Source organism: Centropristis striata, chromosome 17, assembly GCF_030273125.1.
Source record: "Centropristis striata isolate RG_2023a ecotype Rhode Island chromosome 17, C.striata_1.0, whole genome shotgun sequence".
In the NCBI taxonomy this organism is placed as follows: domain Eukaryota; kingdom Metazoa; phylum Chordata; class Actinopteri; order Perciformes; family Serranidae; genus Centropristis; species Centropristis striata.
Genome location: NC_081533.1, coordinates 32,949,226 through 32,974,211, shown reverse-complemented (window position 1 = coordinate 32,974,211; position 24,986 = coordinate 32,949,226). Strand labels below are relative to the sequence as shown.

Sequence of the window (24,986 nt, the reverse complement as noted above, 5' to 3'; positions counted from 1 at the left end):
CATCTTTAAGTATCTTGTTTTGTTCAAAAACCCAAATATAATTAATTTAATACGATATGAAACAAAGAAAAGTTATAAATCTAAACATTTTTAAAAGCATTTTTTCACATTTATTTAATGAAAAACTACTTTAACTGATAACTAAAGCTAAAGTAGGGAAATAAACGTCAGTAAATACTTCGTTACTTCGCAAAACCTTTAAGATTAAAGCAGAATAAAGTTAAAATATGAATAAATCGCTACTTATTCACATTTATTACCAAACTACTGGAAGTTTTAAGTTTGTTTCTTAGAGTTTCAGCGCTCAGAAGTTTGTTTACCTGTAAAAAAACGTCCATCTTGTCTCGAGCGGCTCGACAGAAACAGGAACTGAGACACACACACACCCACACAGACGCGCGCGCACACACACACCTGTGTGACGGTGCCTCGTGCCTCTACCGCCGGACAGGTAACAACAGGTGGGAAACAACAAACTAACCTGTGAGGAGTAGAGAGTTTCTCCTCCTTCAGCTCCTCTTCTTCTCTCTCCGCTCACTTCTTTCTCCTCCTGCTGCGGCTCGTGCGCGTTCTCATCGATAACTGTGAGCGCGAGACCGGTGTCTTCGTGTGAACCCAGGCGTGTGTGTGTGTGTGTGTGTGTGTGTGTGTGGGAAGGAAGGGAACATTCCAAATATGGCGCGGTAGCTTCCGGTGACGCGCCCCGCTGACACACCTTCTGACGAAACTCACCTGAGATCGGAAGCACTCGGGCTTTTCCGTGACATAAGGAAGAACGTTTGATCAACAAGACTTTTTTGTCATTACAAACAGTAAAAAACATTATATTTATATTGATGTTGAATCTGAATTTTTTGTTTGGGTTGATGAAAAAATAAAAAAAATAAATTTTATAGTAATAGTATTCTACTTTATACTTAACTACATTTACCAGTTACTGTGAAGATTTAAATTATTAAGGTATTTATAACCCTATATATATATATATATATATATATATATATATATATATATATATATATATATGTTATGTCATACCGTTCAGAAAATTATTATGTATATATTGATTCAAAACTTGAGAATATATATAAATTGATACTTGAGCATGTATATAGACACCTGAGAATATATATTAAAACCTTCATTTAAAACCTTCAATCAACCTTCAATATTACACATATATATTATATATATATATATAATATATAAAATGAGAATTTGACCAATTTTTCACATTTTTTGACAAAGTATGACTTTTTTTCAACAAATTTATATATTTTTTATAATATGTATAAATATATAATATATTTTTATAATGTTTTATATATATATATATATATATATATATATATATATATATATTTATATTATAAAAATATATTAAGTAAGTATTTTTACCCATGTGTTGTCACGTAAAAAAAGAACACTCTTCACTTCAGAAGAAGCAGAAATAAAATACTCTACTACAATACTATAGTATGTCGAAAGATGCCACGTTATAATACGTTGTTGACCATTATTATTGTGTAATATGTTCCAAAAATATGAACAAAACAACAATATTTGAGTATGTCCAAAAGTTGTTAAAAAAAAAAAGTCATACATGTCGAAAAATGTCAAAATTGCCTAAAACTGCTTTAGAATAGGTTAATGAGCATTGTAATACTTCAATAAGTAAAAAATAAATGTGAACAGAAGAAATGCTTTTTTGTATGTCCAAAAATCTGTCAAAAAAGTCAAAATATAGCATTATAGGAAAATGTCTAAATTTGGTCATAGTCAAATTTTTCGAATTTTTTCTTATACTACTCTAAAATAGCTCGTTGAGCATTATAATAATATTGTACATTTAAAAATATTAACAAAACAACAATATTTTAGTTTATCCAAAAATCGGTCAAATAAAAGTCATACTATAGCATGTTGAAAAATGTCAAAATTTGGTCAAATATTATAAAATGCCTTAAACTGGTTTGGAATAGCTCGTTGGGTATTGTAATACTATTATACGTTCAAAAAAAATGAACAACAATATTTAATTATGTCCAAAAATAGGTTAAAAAAAATCATACTATGTGCAAAATTCAACAAAACAAAACAAAATCCATTATATTATACTATATACAAAATTTGACATAAAGGAATAGCACGTTGAGCATGATAACGATAAAAAACATCATTATTGTATGTCCAAAAAAAGTAATATTATAGCATTATAGGAAAATGTCAAAATTTGGTCATAGTCGAATTTTTCAAAAATTTCCTTAAACCGCTCTGGAATAGCTAATTAAGCATTATATTAATATTATACATTTAAAAAATATTAACAAAACAACAATATTTTAGTTTATCCAAAAATCTGTCAAATAAAAGTCATAAAAAAAATGTCAAAATTTGGTCAAATATTATTTAAAAATTTTTTTTAAATGCCTTAAACTGGTTTGGAATAGCAAGTTAAGTACTGTAATACTATTATATGTTCAAAAATGAGCAACAATATTTAATTATGTCCAAAAATCAGTTTTAAAAAATCATACTATGTGCAAAATTAAAAAAAAAAAAAAATCCACTATATTATACTATATACAAAATTTGACATAAAGGAAAAACACGTTGAGCATGATAATGATTAAATTACATTACATTGTTGAACATTATTATAGTGTAATATGTTCAAAAATATGAACAAAACAACAGTATTTCAGTATGTCCAAAATTATTTTAAAAAAAAAGTCATACATGTCGAAAAATGTCAAAAATGCCTAAAACTGCTTTAGAATAGGTTAATGAGCATTGTAATACTTCAATAAGTAAAATAAAGGAATTATAGGAAAATGTCAAAATTTGATCGTAGTCAAATTTTTCAAAAATTTCCTTAAACCGCTCTGGAATATCTCATTAAGCATTATATTAATATGATATGTTTAAAAAATATTAACAAAACAACAATATTTTAGTTTATCCAAAAATCTGTCAAATAAAAGTCATAAAAAAAATGTCAAAATTTGGTCAAATATTATTTTAATTTTTTTTTTAATTGCCTTAAACTGGTTTGGAATAGCAAGTTAAGTACTGTAATACTATTATACGTTCAAAAATGAACAACAATATTTAATTATGTCCAAAAATCGTTTTTAAAAAAAATCATACTATGTACAAAATTCAAAAAAACAAAACAAAATCCATTATTTTATACGAAATACAAATTTTGACAAAAAGGAATAGCACGTTAAGCATGATAATGATAAAACATTTACAAAAAAACATCATTATTGTATGCCCATAAATGTGAAAAAAAGTTTAGTTTATTAAAAAAAAAGGCAACAAAAAAATGGTCATACTGTTCTTTCTCCAAAAAATGCCAAACTAAAGTCTAGTATTCTTAATATTAAATATTATTATATTTTAGTTTATCCAAAAATCTGTCAAATAAAAGTCATAAAAAAAATGTCAAAATTTGGTCAAATATCATTTTTAATTTTTTTTAAAATGCCTTAAACTGGTTTGGGATAGCTAGTTGGGTACTGTAATACTATTATACGTTCAAAAGAATGAACAAAACATTTGATTAAGTCCAAAAATCGTTTAAAAAAAAAAGTCATACTATGTGCAAAATTAAAAAAAAAAAAAAAAAATCCATTATATTATACTATATACAAAATTTGACATAAAGGAAAAACACGTTGAGCATGATAATGATTAAATTACATTACATTGTTGAACATTATTATTGTGCAATATGTTCAAAAATATGAACAAAACAACAATATTTTAGTATGTCCAAAAGTTGTCAAAAAGTCATAATATAGCATTATAGGAAAATGTCAAAATTTGATCATAGTCAAATTTTTCAAAATGTTCCTTAAACCGCTCTGTAATAGCTCATTAAGCATTATATTAATATTATACGTTTAAAAATATTAACAAAACAACAATATTTTAGTTTATCCAAAAATCTGTCAAATAAAAGTCGTAAAAAAATGTCAAAATTTGGTCAAATATTATTTTTAAATGCCTTAAACTGGTTTGGGATAGCTCGTTGGGTACTGTAATACTATTATACTTTCAAAAGAATGAACAAAACATTTGATTATGTCCAAAAATCGGTGAAAAAACCCATGTGTTGTCACGTAAAAAAAGAACACTCTTCACTTCAGTAATAGTAGAAATATAATAAATGAATACTCTAATAATACTAACAGTAATGTAAGTGAAGTATAGTAAACCAGTATCACCAGCAGAATGAAGCGCTCCTCCTGCTGACTGTGTGACCTTTGACCTGCAGCAGCTGTGGATTGAAGCAGACAGCTGAGAGAGAGAACGTCTCCGCTCAGCTGAAGACAAACTCTTTCTGTCTCCGACCGCCGAGGGACGACATGTCGGACACGGACAACCCCTTCCACCCCAGGTACGACTCAATAACCTACAAAATACAGAGAATATAAAGAAAATAAAGAGAATATACAGATTATAACCTGTTACTGAGGATATTTAAAGGGTTCAATCAGACGCTTCAATTCTCACTGACAGTTAATTTACTTTAATTTTAACTCCCACTGCTGACAGATTACCTTACTTAGTCAAAATTGTTGTTTTTTTATTGTGAATTACATTGTTTTAAGTAGCTGGTTGCCCTTATTTACCTTAAGCAACGTTTTTTTTTTTTAATCGAAAATAAATACTTTTTGTAATTAATAAATAAGTATTTCTTTCAGCTGTTTTCTGAAAGAAATACTTATTTATTAATTACAAAAAGTATTTATTTCACTGTTTTTAACAGCTCTTTTAATGAAACTTGATGCATTGAGAGTTTTGTTTTCCCTTTAAATATTTTTGTTGTTGTTTTTGATGATGATGTTGCTGTTGTTGTTGTTTCCCTTCAATTTTTGAAGGGAGTGTAAATAAAGAGTTAAAGGTTAAATCAGACGTAAAGTCTGTTGTTAAGCTAACAGTTAATTTACTTTAATTTTAACTCCCACTGCTGACAGATTACCTTACTTAGTCAAAATTGTTGGGTTTTTTATTGTGAATTACATTGTTTTAAGTTGATAGTTGCCCTTATTTATCGGATACGTCGTTTTGTAGTATTTGTATAAGCTCTCAAATACTTTTTGAATTTCATTTCTTTCTGCTACAGAGGCTGAAAAATCTATTATTTAGTAGAAGAGTTGACACTTCTGTTGAATTTCCAGAAAAACTTCAGGTTTTAGGGGCTGATTTTAAAATCACCCAGAGGTTTTACAGGCATTTTTTACAGGCGTTTTAGGCCTCAATGGGTTAAACAAAGTTGTTTTTGTTTTTTTAAAAAGCAAAATCGAAAATAAATACTTTTTGTAATTAATAAATAAGTATTTCTTTCAGAAAACAGAAATTATTTCACTGTTTTTAACAACTCTTTTAATGAAACTTGATGCATTGAGAGTTTTGTTTTCCCTTTAAATATTTTTGTTGTTGATGATGATGTTGTTGTTGTTGTTGTTGTTTCCCTTCAATTTTTGAAGGGAGCGTAAATAAAGAGAATATAAAGATTTAAACCTGTTACAGAGGATATTTAAAGGGTTAAATCAGACGCTTCAATTCTCACTGACAGTTAATTTACTTTAATGTTAACTCCCACTGCTGACAGATTACCTTACTTAGTCAAAATTGTTGTTGTTTTTTATTGTGAATTACATTGTTTTAAGTTGATAGTTGCACTTATTTATCTTAAGCAAAGTTGTTGGTTTTTTTCTAAAGGCAAAATCGAAAAATAAATACTTTTTGTAATGAATAAATCAGTATTTCTTTCAGAAAACAGAAATTATTTCACTGTTTTTAACAGCTCTTTTAATGAAACTTGATGCATTGAGAGTTTTGTTTTCCCTTTGAATATTTTGTTGATGATGATGTTGTTGTTGTTGTTGTTGTTGTTGTTGTTGTTGTTGTTTCCCTTCAATTTTTTCATGTGGTTTCAATATTCAAGATCACAGATTTCCTGCATGTGTTGTCTTGAAGTACATTTACTCAAGTATTTAGGCACAAATTTGACATACTTGTACTTTACTGTGTTTACATTTTATGCTACTTGACATTTATCGTTCGACATATGAGATAAATATTGTGTTTTACTGTACTTTATTGTGTTTTTCTACACTACATTTATCCGCCAGCTTTGCTTACTTAGATTACTTTAGTTTTTATTGCTGTTTTATACATTAAACTTGATCAGTTTATTAAAACAAAATCATATTTTTAGTTAAAACTCCTCAGCAGGATATAAAGTTGTTAAAATTAGTATTTTTCTTTATTATAGTTCTGCTGCTTTTACGTCCTCTCTGCTGTTGTCCCGTTTGTCCTGTTTGTCCCATTTGTCCTGTACCCGCTGGTGTTATTTATAGCCGGCGGCCTGTCTGCAGCTGTTCAGTCTCTTTCTACATTTCAGAGGTTTCGCAGCTGCTGTTCGACTGTTTGTGTGTCAGTGTCTCTTCCTCACTGTGTGGAGAGCATTATAAATATAAATCCTGGTTAAGATTTTAGTTTTTTTAAAGTCTGAAATCAGCAGCATTACTATAAGCATCACTAATTGCTAATTACACACGAAAGGTCCTAAACACTGTTTGTAAAGCATGTTATAAAAAAGTCCTAAAGAGTTGTAGTGAAGTACATCATTTTAAAAAGTCCTAAAAAGTCATAGTTAAGTAAAACATAGAAAAGTGCTTAAAAAGTTGTAGTGAAGTTTGTTATTAAAAAGTCATAGCTAAGTGTGTAATTTAAAAAGTCCTAAAAAGTCATAGTTAAGTGTGTAATTTAAAGAGTCCTTTAAAAGTCCTAAAGAGTTGTAGTGAAGTACATCATTTAAAAAAGTCCTAAAAAGTCATAGTTAAGTAAACCATAGAAAAGTGCTAAAAAAGTTATAGTGAAGTTTGTGATAAAAAAATCATAGTTAAGTGTGTAATTTAAAAAGTCCTAAAAAGTCATCGTTGAGTGTGTAATTTTAAAAGTCCTAAAAAGTCATAGTTGAGTGTGTAATTTAAAAAGTCATTTAAAAGTCCTAAAAAGTCACAGTTGAGTGTGTAATTCAAAAAGTCCTCAAAAGTCATAGTTGAGTGTGTAATTTAAAAAGTCCTAAAAAGTCATAGTTTAGTGTGTAATTTAAAAAGTCCTAAAAAGTCATAGTTTAGTGGTTATTTAAAAAGTCATTTAAAAGTCCTTAAAAAGTCATATTAAAGTACGTCATAAAAAATTCATAGTATAGTATTATATCCTTAAAAAGTTGTACAAAAGTCATAAAAACGTCAGTCAGAAAATAAGACATAACATAGTTTTACATTTAAAACTGTTCTAGTAAAGTACATCATTTAAAAAGTCGTATGATCATTTAAAAAGTCCCAAAAAGTTCATAGTATAGTATTACATTAAAAAACTTCAAAAAAGTCAAAAAGTTGTACTAAAGTATGTAATTGAAAAAGGTCATAGTATAGTATTTTATTAGAAAAAAGTCCTTAAAAGGTTGTAATCGTAGTCGTAGGTTGGAAAAAAGGTCCAAAAAAAGTCATATAAAAATATGTCATCATTTTCCCCCCAAAAAAGGTCATGGTATAGTATTATATTAGAAAAAAGTCCTTTAAAAAAGTCCTTAAAAAGTCCTTAAAAAGTCGTAATCATAGTCATAGGTTGGAAAAAATGTTTAAAAAAGTCATATAACAGTATGTCATAATTTTTTTTCCTAAAAAGGGTCATAGAAGAGTATTACAGTAAAAAACATCCTTAAAAAGTCACAGTAAAATACGTCATAAAAAATTATTTTAAAAATGATTTAAAAAAAAAAGTTTTATCATAGTTTAACATTCAGATGTAATCAAAAATACCCTAAAAATGTCACAGTTTAGTATTTAAGAAAAATGTAATATAAGTAGTCAGACAAAAAGTCCTAAATTAGTTTTGCATTCAAAGAAATCCTTAAGTAGTAGATCATAAAAAATCCCTAAAATCTCTTTGTAAAGTATGTCATAAAAAGTGCTAAAAAGTCCTTGTAAAGTATAGTATAAAAAGTCATAGGAGTCGTAGTAAAGTACATCATTTAAAAAAGTCATGCTAAAAAGTCATAATAAAGTTTGTCATAAAAAAGCCATAGTACAGTACGTCATTTAAAAAGTCTTTAAAAAAGTTGCATGTCGAAAAAAGGATAAAGGTAAAAGGGCTGATATATTTAATGTGGTCTGTAGAACCTGATAATGTAATAACTTCCCGATAATGTAATAAAGTGCATTTCCCAATAATGTAATACACTTTTTACCAATAATGTAATTTACATTCCTTTACAACAGGTTTCATTTAATCTGGACCAGAAGTTTCTCTGTAACTCTGCTGACAAACAGACAAAACTGAAAACAGGATCTCCTGGATGTAATAAAAGAGATGAAACATGATCACAAATACAAATTTAGAACATATCTGCTTCTTAAATAAATGAACTTGAGCCCAGTTTTATTGACCCTGAATAATGAGCTGGTCTAGATAAGATAAGTCAGTGACAGGCGAATGTTTCTGTATGTAAATATGAACCAGACGTCACCAGCTTTCTGTTTATCATTATGCAAATATACTGGTGGCAGTGTGTGTGTGTGTGTGTGTGTGTGTGTGTGTGTGTGTTTGTGTGTGTGTGTGTGTGTGTGTGTAGTCCTTTGATGGTATTAAATGTACGTTCCTTCACACAGATGAAAGTAAACGTCCTGTTGTTTACTTTAAAGTACAACTTTAATAGAGTTTTTGGCAGTGAGGGAAAGTAAAAAAAAAAAAAAAATACATTGAAAAGGTACTGTAATTAAGTAAAATTTTGAGGTTTTCAATTTTCTGCTACTTTATACTTCTACTCCATTACATCTCAGAGGGAAATATTATAGTTTTTGCTGCATTACATTAATTTGACAACTTTGTTTACTTTCCTTATTTAGATTAATGCTACAAAAATAACAATTTCATGCAATTATTGAATCAGTAAACTTATTCAAATGTTTTAGAACTACAATACATTCAAAAATACAGTCCTGAACAAAATCTTAAGACAAAAAAAAACAAAAAATTGGAAGCATCCGCATTTGGTATTGGTGAAACATAACCAGGTTGTAAGTCAAGCTTTGAAATGCTAAAAGAATAAACAGGAGCAAGAGACAAAAAAAATAGAGTCTGCAATTTATTGAAAACTGCATTTATACTGTCCAAATGTCCAAAAATCAAACAAATAAAAGTCGAAAATGCAAAAAAAAAAAAAAAAAAAAAGCTTAAAAGCTGGTTTAGAATAGCTTATTGAACATTGTAATACTTTAATAAGTTCAAAAATGTGGAAAAAAAAGTTTTTTTGTATGTCCAAAAATCGGTTAAATATGCCGAAAATCTGGGTATATTCCATTTTTTCCAAAAATGCCTAAAGCCGGTTTAGAATAGTTTGTTGAGCATTATAATAGTATGATATGTTCATAAATATGAACAAAACAACAATATTTTAGTATATTCAGAGAATACGGTCGTAATATTTTGAGACTGTGGTCTTAAAATCAAATTTTAAATGAAAAGAAATAGTAAACTTTTGAGAATAAAGTTGTAATATTCTGAAAGTTAAGTCTTAAAATTGGAAGGAAAAATTCACGACATCTTCAGTCCTAAGTGTTTGAAAATAAAGTTTTGAGAATAATATTTATATTTTATTTAAATTGGCTGCACTATTAAAGTGATGAACATATTAATGCATCAATAATTAGAATAATATAATGTATATTATTCTGCATAATGAGTTTTTACTTTTGGTACTTTAAGTATTTTTTTTCTGTTTTTATTTTTATTTTTAACCAATTTGTCCAAATAATGTTTAGAATGATTTATTATTTCTATATTAAAACAAAAGGAGAAGTCATGATTTACATCTAAAAACTTGGCTGAAATATTTGAATTAATAATAAATAAATAATTGATATTAAACATTTATTTTATTTTATTTTATTCATTAATGTACACTACCGGTCAAAAGTTTTAGAACAGCCCAATTTTTCCAGTTTTTTATTGAAATTCAAGCAGTTCAAGTCAAATGAACATTGAACACTATTTTGTCCATTTTTTAATTCTTTTCATGTCTTTGTAAGTCATTTTGTGTCTTTTTTTAGTCATTTTGTGTCTTTTTTGGTCATTTTGTGTTTTTTTTTTGTCATTTTGTGTCTTTTTTTTGTCATTTTGTGTCTTTTTTTGTCATTTTGTCTTTTTTTAGTCATTTTGTGTCTTTTGGTGTCTTTTTTTGTCATTTTGTGTCTTTTTTGGTCGTTTTGTGTCTGTTTTTGGTCATTTTGTGTCGTTTTTTGTCATTTTGTGTCTTTTTTTGGTCATTTTGTGTCTTTTGGTGTCTTTTTTGTCATTTTGTGTCTGTTTTTTGTCATTTTGTGTCTTTTTTTAGCCATTTTGTGTCTTTTGGTGTCTGTTTTGTCATTTTGTGTCTTTTTTGGTCATTTTGTGTCTTTTTTGTCATTTTGTGTCTTTTTTTAGTCATTTTGTGTCTTTTGGTGTCTTTTTTGTCATTTTGTGTCTTTTTTGGTCATTTTATGTCTTTTTTTGTCATTTTGTGTCTTTTTTTGGTCATTTTGTGTCTTTTTTTGTCATTTTGTGTCTTTTTTAGTCATTTTGTGTCTTTTGGTGTCTTTTTTGTCATTTTGTGTCTGTTTTTTGTCATTTTGTGTCTGTTTTTGGTCATTTTGTGTCTTTTTTTAGCCATTTTGTGTCTTTTGGTGTCTGTTTTGTCATTTTGTGTCTTTTTTGTCATTTTGTGTCTTTTTTTAGTCATTTTTTGTCATTTTGTGTCTTTTTTGTCATTTTGTGTCTGTTTTTAGTCATTTTGTGTCTTTTGGTGTCTTTTTTGTCATTTTGTGTCTCTTTTTGGTCATTTTGTGTCTTTTTTTAGTCATTTTGTGTCTTTTTTGGTCATTTTGTGTTTTTTTTTTGTCATTTTGTGTCTTTTTTTTGTCATTTTGTGTCTTTTTTTGTCATTTTGTGTCTTTTTTTAGTCATTTTGTGTCTTTTGGTGTCTTTTTTGTCATTTTGTGTCTTTTTTGGTCGTTTTGTGTCTGTTTTTGGTCATTTTGTGTCTTTTTTTGTCATTTTGTGTCTTTTTTTGGTCATTTTGTGTCTTTTTTTGTCATTTTGTGTCTTTTTTTGGTCATTTTGTGTCTTTTGGTGTCTTTTTTGTCATTTTGTGTCTGTTTTTTGTCATTTTGTGTCTGTTTTTGGTCATTTTGTGTCTTTTTTTAGCCATTTTGTGTCTTTTGGTGTCTGTTTTGTCATTTTGTGTCTTTTTTGGTCATTTTGTGTCTTTTTTGTCATTTTGTGTCTTTTTTTAGTCATTTTGTGTCTTTTGGTGTCTTTTTTGTCATTTTGTGTCTTTTTTGGTCATTTTGTGTCTTTTTTTGTCATTTTGTGTCTTTTTTTGTCATTTTGTGTCTTTTTTTGGTCATTTTGTGTCTTTTTTTAGTCATTTTGTGTCTTTTGGTGTCTTTTTTGTCATTTTGTGTCTGTTTTTTGTCATTTTGTGTCTGTTTTTGGTCATTTTGTGTCTTTTTTTAGCCATTTTGTGTCTTTTGGTGTCTGTTTTGTCATTTTGTGTCTTTTTTGTCATTTTGTGTCTTTTTTTAGTCATTTTTTGTCATTTTGTGTCATTTTGTGTCTTTTTTGTCATTTTGTGTCTTTTGGTGTCTTTTTTTGTCATTTTGTGTCTTTTTTTGGTCATTTTGTGTCTTTTTTTAGTCCTTTAGTCCAACATAAAATGTGATTTTGAATCTTCTTTTTACTTTCAAAACACTATCATGCTCAATAAAGAATTTTAAATGTTGCAAATGTGCATTAATTTCAGAGTACACTGAGACATTAAACTGCATCATTTTCAATTAAATTCTGGAAAAGTTGGTGTGTTCTAAAACTTTTGACCAGTAGTGTATTTATTTAAAAAACATTTGAAGCAGCTTTATGAATTAAATAAACGTGACTGGATGAAGTGGGTCAGGTTATTGTTTGGGTGACTCACCTGTCAGTCAGGTGTGAAACAGGAAACGCTTTGACGCGACTGGATTCATTTCTGTTTTGATACAGAGCAGAAAATTATAAACAAACTTCCCCATATCAATTATTTCTGACATTTTCTCCTGTGTGTGTGTGTGCAGCCCTCCGGCAGTGACCTAAACATTACAGATATCATCTATATAAACGTTTGATGGTGACATCACTCATTTGCTTACTGTCAGTCAAGTTGGAGCCAGTCGTTGGTTAAGCCCCGCCCCCTGCAGGGCTGCTGGAACCAGATCAGATCAGACAGTCATTTCTGCTGACTCATCATATTTACATTACAGATAAGCTGACTATTTTTGACAACTGACTTGAAATTGTCATTTTATTTGTTGACATGACCTTCCTGCAACTAACTAGACTTGAACTTGACTCAATTTATTCAATAAAACTTGATTCATACTTTTAACAGGTGACTTGAGACTGAACTTTTACTTGCTACAACTAGATTGTGACTTGATTAAAATGACTCTAAATCGACTTGAACTTGTCTCGGTTTAGATTCGACTCAAACTTTCTGAAACTAACTTAAACTCAACTTGAACTCATCACCATTGACTTGACACTGGACAACTGATATTACCACTAATGTGTGAACTGCAAAAAAGCCAACTTGTATTTTTTGGCCTAAAACAGTGATTTAAGTTGGTAAAACTTGGAAATATAAATTACTGACATTTAGGTCAATAATGTAAGTTAGCACAACAAAGGAAGCCAGTTGTCTGCTCAAAAACAAGTTGGTGAGTTGTTGTTACTTATATCTTTAAGTTGGGGTTCACAACAAGGGACAATAGTTCTGATAACTCTTATTTCTTTGTTGGGAAATTCGGTCATTAGCGAAAGCTAGCGGCTAACTGATGCTAGCGGCTAACTGATGCTAGCGGCTAACTGATGCTAGCGGCTAACTGATGCTAACGGCTAACTGACGCTAGCGGCTAACTGATGCTAGCGGCGCTGCTTGTTAGAGCTACAAGAGTAGCCATTAGCGTATCAATGCTAACTCAAAATTGTAGTAGCAACATTAGCTGACATTTCATAGCAGCGTTACAATCGTCAAATTGCAGAAGTTAGCAGAAGTAAGGATTAAAAGTTATTACAGTGTAAAATTATAAGTTAGTACTTAGTTATACGTTTGACAAAAATCTGAATTCAGAGTTGAGCAAACTCAAACACAAAACTTAAAATATTTAGTTTAATTGTCCAACTTAAAATTTTATCGAAGTTTGTTGCCTTTAAATTTTGAGTTCACCCAACTTTTCTTTTTTTGCAGTGTGACTGATCAATTGACTTGCATCTTAATCAAAGTGAGACCTGATTTGAACTCGTTTACACTGACTTGTGATCTGACTTGAACTCGTCTCAGTCAACTTGAGGTTCGACAGCTAAATTACACATGACAGAATAATATTTTCTTGGACATGAACCACAGATTTGAGGGTTTTTGGGGATAAATTTGGGACACATGTTCATTGAAACTTTTAAATATCTGGTATTTTCTATACGAAAATGGACATTAATCTGTTTAAATTAAATTGTGTGGTTGTGTGTCTCTCAGCCTGGCCGCCGCCCTCATGAAGCTGGACCCGGAGGACGGCGAGCAGATCGTGGAGTATTTTAAAACTCACGCCCTGCTGACCAGAGAGAAAGCAAGTAAGAGCAGAGAGATGTCCCTGAGCTGCCCAGGAGCCTCAGAGCAAAGCATCACATGATCAACTGACACACCAGTTAAATAAATGTTGGATGAACTGATCAGAAACCCCTGAGTCATTTTACTTTCTGAGCCAAATCAGTTTAATCTGTCATCAGCTGCAGGAAACACAGCAAACATTAATATCTGCTTCGTTTCCTGCTTTAATTCAGAACAAAATCTGTGATGAAGTCCAACAAAGAGCTGAAAGACACACTGTAAAAAAAATTGAAATAAGCTGTGGTTGCCAGAACTTTACCGTAATAAATACGGTAGAACTTTTTTTAATATTACGGTAAAATGATATTAGCACTGTTGATTTCCCGTTTAAGATAATAATAATAATAATACATTTTATTTGTAAAGCACTTTTCATACAGAAATCTCAAAGTGCTACAGAAACCAGAAACAAGAAAGAGAAAACTCATTAAAATCAGCAGTAGATAAAAAAGACACGGGTAATAAAGTACATTATGCAGAGACAAAATAAAATAAAGATTGCCATTTTATTCCATATTTTACCATAAAAAATAAAAACTTTTTTCGTCAAAAGAAACGCTGTTTTGCCATATAATTGACACGAAAATACTTTATAAATGCTGCATAAATTAAAGGTTTTACCATTAAATATTACAGTATATTTTTGTAAGAGATATGGTGTTTAGTAATTATTTTTACAAAAAATAAATGCTAAAATTACAGGGATGTCTTGTATATATATTACAGTATATTTTTTGCTACAAACATGGTGCCAGTGTATTTTACAGTGGAGTCATGTATTTTTTTTTTTATGTAAAAAATACTGTTTTGGCTGGTATAGGAATGAAGGAAGGAAGGAAGGTAGGAAGGGACGAAAGAAGGAAGGTAGGAAAGGGGAAAGGAAGGAGGATGAAGGAAGGAAGAAAGAAGGAAGGAGGGAATGAAGGAGGAAAGGAAGGAGGGAATGAAGGAAGGAGGATGAAGGAAGGAGGAAAGGAAGGAAGGGGGGAAGGAGGGATGGAGTGAGGAAAGGAAGGAAGGAAGGAAGGAAGGAAAGAAGATGAAGGAAGGAAGGAAAGAGGATGAAGGAAGGAAGGAAGGAAAGAGGATAAAGGAAGGAAGGAAGGAAGGAAGGAGGAAAGGAAGGAAAGAGGATGAAGGAAGGAAGGAAGGAAGGAAGGAAGGAAGGAGGAAAGGAAGGAAAGAGGATGAAGGAAGGAAGGACGGAAGGAGGAAAGGAAGGAAAGAGGATGAAGGAAGGAAGGAAGGAAGGAAGGAGGAAAGGAAGGAAAGAGGATGAAGGAAGGAAGGAAGGAAGGAAGGAGGAAAGGAAGGAAAGAGGATGAAGGAAGGAAGGAAGGAAGGAGGAAAGGAAGGAACCTGAATCAACCCATTTATCATTTTACGGTCTTTTACTGTCATGGTTTAGCAGTTTTTCAACGTAAAATCTATTTTTTACAGTTTACTGTGAAACTGTTCAGGCAGGCGGAGCGCCCCCTTGTGGCTGAGATTAAACCTGAACGTGTGTGTGTGTGTGTGTGTGTGTGTGTGTGTGTGTGTGTGTGTGTGTCAGTGCTGCAGGCTTCAGTCAGAGATCAGAAGAAGCTGCTGGTGGAAAACGCCAAACTGAAGAAAGACATCGAGCAGCTGAGAACCCAACTACAGGACAAACAGAGGAGACGCACAGGTACACACACACACACACACACACACACACACACACACACACACACAGATAATTTCCTTTCGCTCTGAGCTGCTTCAGTGTCGACTGAAACCAGAATGAATTATTCTAATCTAATAAACTATATTAAGTCAGCCCCTCTTGGAGATTTCTCCTCCAGATAATATAAATTCCTGCATATATTTGCTGACTGTTTATCTCTTTTTCTCTCCTTCAGCCAAGGCTCTGCTGGCCCCGCCCCCTCCACCTGTTAACCCCGCCCCCTCCACACCTGTCAATCAAACTACCTCCCCTGCTGGAGCAACAGCCGCTGTTCCTACAAATCCCCGTCCCCCCTCCTCTACACAGGACCAGAGAGAGAGACTGAGGAGGAGGAGAGGAGAGAGGAAAGGTGAGGAGAGGAGGGAGGGAAGGAAGGAAGGAAGGAAGGAGTAAAGGAAGGAAGGGACAAAGGAAGGAAGGGAAGGAAGAAGGATGAAGGAAGGAAGGAAGGAAGGAAGGAAGGAGGAAAGGAAAGAAGGAAGGAAGGATGGGAGGAAGGAAGGAGTGAGTAAAGGAAGGAAGGAAGGGACAAAGGAAGGAAGGAAGGATGGGAGGATGAAGGAAGGAAGGAAGGAGGAAAGGAAAGAAGGACGGAAGGAAGGAAGGTAGGAAGGAAAGAAGGGTAAAGGAAGAAAGGGGCGAAGGAAGAAAGGGGAAAGGAAGGAAGGAAGGTAGGAAGGGCTGAAAGAAGGAAGGGAGGAAAGGGGAAAGGAAGTAGGATGAAGGAAGGAAGAAAAGAGGAAGGAGGGAATGAAGGAGGAAAGGAAGGAAGGAGGAAAGGAAGGAGGAAAGGAAGGAAGGAGGATGAAGGAAGGAGGAAAGGAAGGAAGGGGGGAGGAGGGATGGAGTGAGGAAAGGAAGGAAGGAAAGAAGAGGAAGGAAGGAAGGAAGGAGGAAAGGAAGGAGGAAAGGAAGGAAAGAGGATAAAGGAAGGAGGGATGGAGTGAGGAAAGGAAGGAAGGAAGGAAAGAAGAGGAAGGAAGGAAGGAAGGAAGGAAGAAAGGAATGAAGGAGGAAAGGAAGGAAAGAGGATGAAGGAAGGAAGGAAGGAAGGAAGGAGGAAAGGAAGGAAAGAGGAAAAAGGAAGGAAGGAAGGAAGGAAGGAAGGAGGAAAGGAAGGAAAGAGGATGAAGGAAGGAAGGACGAAAGGAAGGAAAGAGGATAAAGGAAGGAAGGAAGGAAGGAAGGAAGGAAGGAAGGAAGGAAGGAAGGAAAGAAGAGGAAGGAAGGAAAGAAGGAAGGAGGAAAGGAAGGAAAAAGGATGAAGGAAGGAAGGAAGGAATGAAGGAAAGAGAAGGAAGGAAGGAAGGAGGAAAGGAAGGAAAGAGGATGAAGGAAAGAAGGAAAAGACTTACTTCACCATCTCTCTCTCTCTCTCTCTCTCTCTCTCTCTCTCTCTCTCTCTCTCTCTCAGCCCGTCCCTCCTCTGATTGGTTCTCTCTGGAGGCGGAGCCTCGGGTTGACGTGTCCCGTCTGGACCTGCGGGTCGGGCGGATCGTGAGCGTGCGGCGCCACCCGCTGGCGGAGACGCTGTTCGTCCAGGAGGTGGACGTGGGGGAGGAGGCGCCCCGCAGGGTGGTCAGCAAGCTGGAGGAGGACACGGACTTTGAGGAGGTAACAGACTAGTTTATTTTTATTTATTTATTATGTTAATTTATTCTCAAATGTTGAGATTTTATTATTTAGAAAAAATATTTTATTCTCAAAATATAGAGAATATATTTGAAATATTACAACTTTTTTTCAAAATCTAAATTTATTTTGAAATGTTAAATCAGAAGGATGCAAATAGAAAAGAGGCATACGATTTTTATTTAATTTTTATTTAATAAATTAATGACATTGATGTGTTTTTTATTTGAAATTTGATTTCGCATGTCTGCACAACCTGGTCTCACAGGAATCCGTGGAATAGCCACGGAATCACTCAAATTTCCGTGAAACTGACACGGATTTCGCTACAATGCAAGTTAATGACAGTCATATTTTTCTGGCGAGATCTTCACCACAAAGTGATTATGTACATTCACTGAGTGAATATTTAGAAAATAAAACATATATTTCTCGCTAGAAATGTGATCAAAATCCATTTTTATGCAGAAACTAAGTCAAAATATTGATTTTTTTCACTAAAAATGATAGAACTGTCCGCCATGTTTTTTGTTCTGACTGCCGGGACCTTGAAAGTCACGTGACTTGGAACAAACCAATAGGAACAAATATCCATGGAATAGCCACGGGATATGACTGTCATTAACTTGCATTGTAGCGAAATCCGTGTCAGTTTCACGGAAATTTGAGTTCATCCGTGGCTATTCCACGGATTTCTGTGAGACCAGGTTCCATGTTTGGTATATATTAAAAGGTTTATTTGTTCAATGTTGGCCCGGGATTTTATTCAAGTTTTAAATTTTGGCCCATTGTGTATTTGAGTTTGACACCCCTCGGTCCCTGCAGCTCCAGGGCGGTCTGGCTGTTCTGCTCTGCAACGTGAAGGCCTGCAGGGTGAGGGGCGTGGTCTCACAGGCCCGCCTCCTCTGTTGCTCCGCCTCCAACAGCTGCTCCCAGCTGCTAACTCCGCCCACAGGCTCCATCCCTGGAGACAGAGTCACCTTCCTCAACTACCCCGGTAACCACAAAGTTTTTAATAAGATTAATCCCTGAACTAATCAAGCCAATTAACCCAAATAGTGGGGCGGATTAGCTGAACAATCGTTAATTTTGTGATAAAAGCATGAAATTTGGTAGATATGTTGGTGAATATGTTTCAAACAAATCTGGATATTGGGCCACCTCAAAAGCGCCCCCAAGTGGCCGTGGCAGGCATTTGTTATACGAATAAATTAATGATGAAGATCAATAAATCACAAGAATTGTTTATTTTGTGATAGAAGCACACAATTTGGTGGATGTGTTGGTGGATATGTTTCAAACAAATCTGTATATTAGGCCATTGCAAATTCGCCCCCTAGTGGCCATAGCAGTCATTTTCTTCGTTAAAATTACAAAAAATATTTAAATTATTTCTTAAAATATTAAAAAAATTTAAACTAAATATACAAACGTAAATTAAAAAATGTAAATACACATATTAAATTAACAAAAATCCAGTTAGACACTCTTTCAGTTATTTTAATGTATAATAAGAACCCAGACCCAGTAATCCTTAAAAAGGAAAATTATGGCGGATATACCACAGACCAAGTGGACCTTATGATATTTCTTATTTTTAAATTAATAAACTAGACACCTTTTCTGCTTACAGAAACACAAATTTGCCTTTTTCTTTGCATCTCTACAACATTTATCAAAACTGTGACATTAATAGCGCTGTTTAACGATAAATTATTTTTTAGATTTGTTTTTAACTAACATAATAATATTAAATCAATAATAAATCAAAACAAATAACCATGAACCATCTGCCTTTTTTGTTTTCATCTCCATAACATATATCAAAATTGTGACATTAATAGTGCTGTTAGACAACAAATTCCATTTCAGATTTGTTTTTAAGTAACAAAATAATAATAAATCGATAACAAATAAATATAAATAACACTGCCTTATTGGACAGCTTCTCAACAAGCTACTGTAGCTGTAGAACACTAAAAAAAACACACTTATGTACTTGAGAAAACATACATGAACATTACTAGAACATTTAAAATGTTTAGTCCATAGAACTTGGCGGTCCTTTGTGGAGTTGGTGGCTGGTTAGCCTTCACTCCTTTGGCCTTTTTTTTCTTTCCTTTTTTTTTTTTTTTTCTTCATGTGGACTATATGGCCTTGTATATCTGCGTGGATGACTGGGTGTATAGCTAACACAGTGGTAACTTATTATTTTTCATTTTATTTTATTTTCTTATTCATATTTTTATCTCTTATTTTTATTTATTTTGTTGTATTCCTTGTCTGCGTGCTGTGCTCCTTTTTCTGTGTTTTGTTATGTAAGTGCTTTTTGTGGGGGAAAAATAAAATATATATTAAAAAAAAAAGAAAGTTAAGGAGCTCCTCAGATTGTAAACATCAGAGGATCCGAAACGCTTCCCTGAGGAACTCCTTCAAAGCGTTTTTCATGAAGAAACCACAAAAACAAAGGAGTTCCTCAGAGAAGTTTTAGATGAACCACTGAAGTTTGTTTTGGAGCAGTGAGCCACACCTGAAATACTCAATATCAGTTAGTTTTTACCTGAAATTCAAAGCAGCTTCCAGCAGAAATGCATCAAAGTATCTGCGAGTAACGGCAGCAGCAGTTTTCAGAATTAACTCAAGAGTAGGATTTGGATTTAAAATGATAAATTTAAAGTAAAATCTCTAAAGGACAACATGATGTTTGGAATAAACACTTAAATGTCACTCTTGAATCAAAATAAAAACAAAAAATGAACTTTTTCTCTTACTACCTCTAACTGAGGGTTGTATTTTTTCTTCAGTTTGAGTTCTTTAAATCAAAAACAATTTAAAACAATTTAACAGATTTTATTAAGAGTTATTCCAGGTTAACATTATCTAGTTTGTTATTTACAATAACTTCAAGACTGCTTTCTGTGGTAAAACGCCCTGTTGATAAACTTTGTGTTGATTAACATTTACTGTTATTTTTACAGTTTATTTCACTATTAAAATATTTTGTTACTATAAAAAAAATAAAAAAAAATAAAAATGTTTGTGACACCGTGTCACCGTGGGTTCTTATGGGTTAATTAACCAACATGTGTGTGTGTGCTCAGGTGAGCCGGACAGAGAGCTGCAGGCCAACCAGAAGCTCTGGGAGCTCCTCCAGCCAGACCTGCAGGTGGACTCGAAGGGCGTGGCCAACTACAAAGGCTGTGGGTTCGAGGTGAAGGGGAAGGGTCTGTGCAGGGCGCCCTCCCTCACCAGCTGCATCATCAGATAGACGCAGCAATGGGCCACCTCATACAGGATGAGAGTGCTTTTATTGTGAAAGGCTGCCATAAAAAATCAGCTGCTGGTGATCTCTGAGTAGTTTGTGCTGTTAGTGACAAAACTTTTGTGTCGTGATTAAACTTTTTAAACTAAAATCATCTCTTTCCTCGGGTGCTTTTTTTTTTTTCTAAACAAGATCTGAAGAAGGCAGGTCCTCCTCCAGATATTTCTGCTCACATAGTCAGGCGGCTTAGCCAAATAAAGGGGACACGCCAGACAAAAGCACCAAATTATTTTCACATACTCTCTATCACCATAGGTTTCAATTTTTGGTAGGAGCCACTTCATCAAGATGGCCGATCCGAGATGGCACCCATATAAAGTCTATGAGAACCAATACATCTTCCAAGCCACTCAGAAGGTCAATCTTGGTGTCAAAATATACATTTTGTTGGTCAAGGAATCATTTAAAGCTGTTAAATAGTCATTAATAGTCGGCTGAATAGTCATTTTATTTTTTTAGTTTTTAATCACGAGCCTAAACTTTCTGTCTTTTTTTGGTCTCACTAAATAAGTAATATTTGAGAATCAAACAACCCTCCATACTCACTAAACAGTGCTGGAAAAGTTAACTGCTTACAAAACAGAGTAAATATAGTTGTGCCAATTTCATCAACTGAACAAGCAGATGCATACAAGCACACAATAATTTGTGTTATGGAAAGAAAATCATATGTCTGTGTTAGTTCTTCTCTAAAGTTGAGTCAGAGTTGACCTCCGTCCGGACCGCCATAGCTCTGTGATGGTTCCTGGCCGAGAGGTGGAGCAGTTGGTCCCTCAGTGGTCGTCCTCTGACCGACGGCCAATCACAGCTGTTGTCCAAGAAAAAGACTCCTCCCTCCACCGCCTCAGCCAGAGCTCTCAGCCAATCACTGGTCTGTGTCAGGTAGGCTGACGGCTGAAGCCCCGCCTTCTCCAGGTGGTCAGCATGCGTTAGAACAAGTAAAGCATGTCGACGCCATTCAGGACTGAAGAGAGTCTGCATGCAAACAAACAAAAAAAAGAAAATCACCCAAAATACCCCACTTGAAGTTAGGGTGAGTCTCCAGGAAATTAATGTAAGTCAACACAACCAACCTGGTCTCACAGGAATCCGTGAAATAGCCACGGATTTCGCTTAACTCAAAATCCGTGGAATAGCCACGGAATCACTCAAATTTCCGTGACACTGACACGGATTTCGCTACAATGCAAGTTAATGACAGTCATATCCCGTGGCTATTTCAACATACAAAGTGATTATGTACATTCACTGAGTGAATATTTAGAAAATAAAACATATATTTCTCACTAGAAATGCGATCAAAATCCATTTTTATGCAGAAACTAAGTCAAAATATTGATTTTTCACTAAAAATGAGAGAACTGTCCGCCATGTTTTTTGTTCTGACCGCTGGGACCTTGAAAGTCACGTGACTTGGAACAAACCAATAGCCACGGGATATGACTGTCATTAACTTGCATTGTAGCGAAATCCGTGTCAGTGTCACGGAAATTTGAGTGATTCCGTGGCTATTCCACAGATTTTGAGTTTACATTTACATTTACATTTAGTCATTTAGCAGACGCTTTTATCCAAAGCGACTTACAGGAAGAGTAAAAAGCAAACAATCAAGGTATAGTGCAAGCTTAAGAGTTAAGCGAAATCCGTGGCTATTTCACGGATTTCTGTGAGACCATGTTAAACACAACATACACTATATGGACAAAAGTATTTGGCCACACCTGTTAATTACTGAATTCAGTTGTTTTAATCAGACCCCTTGCCAAAGATGTATAAAGTCAAGCACCTAGCCATGCAATCTCCATTTGCGAACATTTCTGATGCAAAATTGTTCATTCTAAGGAGCTTAGTGACCTCAAGTATAGTAGTGTGATAGGATCAGGCCTGGAATTTCGTCATTTTAGGGGCAAGGCCATCTGGCCTTTTGTGTTGTCAATTTTTTGAGGGCACAATGGCCATATTGTTGACCTTGTCGCTAGGATACAGACTAAACACCCAGATGCATTCTTGATCATATCAGGGGATTTCAATCATGTTTTCCTCTCCTCTCACCTGACTGGATTTACACAGTTCGTTAATTGTCCCACCAGAGAAAATAAAACCCTTGATCTGCTGTATGCTAATGTCAAACAAGCTTACAGAGCTACTGCCATGCCCCCAATAGGACAATCGGACCACAACTTAGTTCTTCTGGAGACTTGTTACAAACCCTGTGTGTGGAGGCAGCCTGCAACTAAACTCACAGTCAGGAAATGGACACTAGAGGCAACTGAGGCTCTAAAGGACTGCTTTGAATGTACAGACTGGAATGTGTTGCTGGAAACAGAGGAGAACAGTATGGACATTGACAGACAGGTTGACTGCTTTACTGATTACATCAACTTCTGTAGAGACACAGTCATACCCACTAGGACTGTACATTGTTTCCATAATAACAAACCTTGGATTACTAGTGATTTAAAGGCAATACTCAATGAGAAGAAGGCAGCTTTTAGAGATGGTGACAAAGCACGGTTCAAACTAGTACAACATAAGTTGAAGAAGAGATTAAAGATGGCAAAGGTGGAATACAAGAAGAAACTGGAGAGAAATCTACAGAACAGCAACATCCGTGAAATGTGGAGAGGAATCAACACCATCTCTGGTTACAACAAGAAAAGACTTATTATTATTATTATTATTATTATTATTATTATTATTAATAATAATAATGAACATCGATAAACATCTTTGTAAATATGCCGGATTAAAGTAAGGCTGCTAGTTTGCATCCATAGTTCCTAAAAAATGAAAAATAAATACAAATATAAAAGACAGCAAGTACATGGGTAAGATACTCTGGGATGAACTGGAATGTAGATTGTGAGCCAGGCCTTCTCGTCCAACATCAGTGCCCGACCTTATAAAGGCTCTACAGAATGAATGGGCACAAATTCCCACAGAAACACTCCTTGTCTTGTCTTGTGGAAATCCTTCCAAGAAGAGTGGAAGCTACAAAAGGGGGACAAACTCTATATTAAAGTTTATGTATTTGAATACAATGTCATTACAAACCTGTTGGTTTAATGATCAGGCGTCCAAATACTTCTGTCCATATAGTGTGTGTGTGTGTGTGTGTTCTTGTACTTCCTACATAGTGAGGACCGTAAGACGTTTTTAACCAACAGAGTGGGGACATTTTTGCAAAGTGAGGACATTTTGGCCGGTCCTCTCAAAAATGAGAGTTTAAAATTAACTGAAACTGTATTGTGTGGTTACAAAACTAACTAAAATTATAGTTAAAATGTCCTTCGTTTTCATCTTTGTCAACTTTTTGAAGATCCATAAGACAAAGGAAATAAAGGCAAAATTAACTGTGACCTTTTTTAATCTCCCACCCAACAAATACCCCATTACAAAAACACTAAAACTAATAAAAACTAAATTAAAACTAATCATTAAAAAAAAAAAAATACTAAACTAAAACTAGCAAACACACTCTAAAAACTCATTAAAACGAACTGAATTTGAAAACAAAAATTCACAACAAAATTAAAACTTTTAACCTTGCAAGGGAATTTACTATTACAATGAGGGTCCTCACAAAGATAGAAGTACAAGAATGTGTGTGTGTGTGTGTGTGTGTGTGTGTGTGTGTGTGCTTGTGTGTGTGTGTGTGTACCTCCAACTGCTCCTCCAGGTGTGTGCTGTCGTGCGGCAGGTCGGCTCTCACAACAAGCACAATAACGTGCACGCCCTCGGGGCAGAGCTCGTGCACGCTCTGTGGGCGGGACCATGAAGGGGGCGTGTCCACGACTCTCAACATGAGATCAGACTCCGCCCCCTGCCGTCTGAAATAACTCTGGAAATTTCGTCTCAGGAGCTGGCATGCCGTCGTTGTGGAAGCACCGGAAATGGAGGCGCCTGTTGGGAATTCTTCTCCGCCTGACAAAAACAATTTATAAATAAATAGTTTTATAATTTTAAAGTGAAGGGGTCAAAGAAGAACAAAAGAAAATAATGTGTTTGAAGCCAAAATGGAAAGCTTCTAAAAGTTTAAAACTACTGACCAATCAGAGCGTTCCCCACAGAGCTCCTCCCACTCTGCCTGTCGCCTAGCAACAGCACGTTCAGGGCGAGCACGTTTCGCTGGTCGTCAGCGAGTCGTCGCCCCCAGCTGCCGAGAGTTAAAAACTGGTTGTTGCCACGGTGACGGGGTTCCGTTTGGAGATCCATCTCAGGATACGCTGAAACTAAAAGTCTTAAAATAAATTAAATGTTTCACAGCATTTATTGATTGTTGAGTGATAATCTTCATATATAGTAATATCCTGTGACATTAAATATTTTTTGTAATTTTACGTGTTAAAATATTTGTTGTTTTTCCTGAAAACAGCATGAATACAATGAGTGCCTCTGGTGTCCATTTCCTGACTGTGAGTGTAGTTGTAGGCTGCCTCCACACACAGGGTTTGTAACAAGTCTCCAGAAGAACTAAGTTGTGGTCAGATTTTCCTATTGGGGGCATGGCAGTAGCTCTGTAAGCTTGTTTGACATTAGCAGACAGCAGTGGTAGAAAAAGTGTT

General features: G+C 34.0%; 2 protein-coding genes across 2 annotated transcripts; one reads left to right on the top strand and one right to left on the bottom strand.

Annotated features, from left to right (window-relative positions):
* The first annotated feature begins 644 nt into the window (after nucleotides 1-644).
* On the top strand, nucleotides 645-20,426 carry LOC131989091 (aminoacyl tRNA synthase complex-interacting multifunctional protein 1-like). Its single transcript, XM_059354270.1, has 8 exons — nucleotides 645-799; nucleotides 4,286-4,408; nucleotides 13,631-13,725; nucleotides 15,315-15,428; nucleotides 15,643-15,816; nucleotides 16,882-17,081; nucleotides 17,925-18,096; nucleotides 20,201-20,426. Exons 2-8 carry the CDS (start codon nucleotides 4,377-4,379, stop codon nucleotides 20,365-20,367), a joined length of 954 nt encoding a protein of 317 aa, XP_059210253.1. The 5' UTR covers nucleotides 645-799; nucleotides 4,286-4,376; the 3' UTR covers nucleotides 20,368-20,426.
* Nucleotides 20,427-20,994: 568 nt separating this feature from the next.
* LOC131989096 (GTPase IMAP family member GIMD1-like) lies at nucleotides 20,995-24,645 on the bottom strand. Its single transcript, XM_059354276.1, has 3 exons — nucleotides 24,471-24,645; nucleotides 24,083-24,345; nucleotides 20,995-21,396 (listed from the first exon to the last, which is right to left on the bottom strand). Exons 1-3 carry the CDS (start codon nucleotides 24,634-24,636, stop codon nucleotides 21,100-21,102), a joined length of 726 nt encoding a protein of 241 aa, XP_059210259.1. The 5' UTR covers nucleotides 24,637-24,645; the 3' UTR covers nucleotides 20,995-21,099.
* Nucleotides 24,646-24,986: the final 341 nt, after the last annotated feature.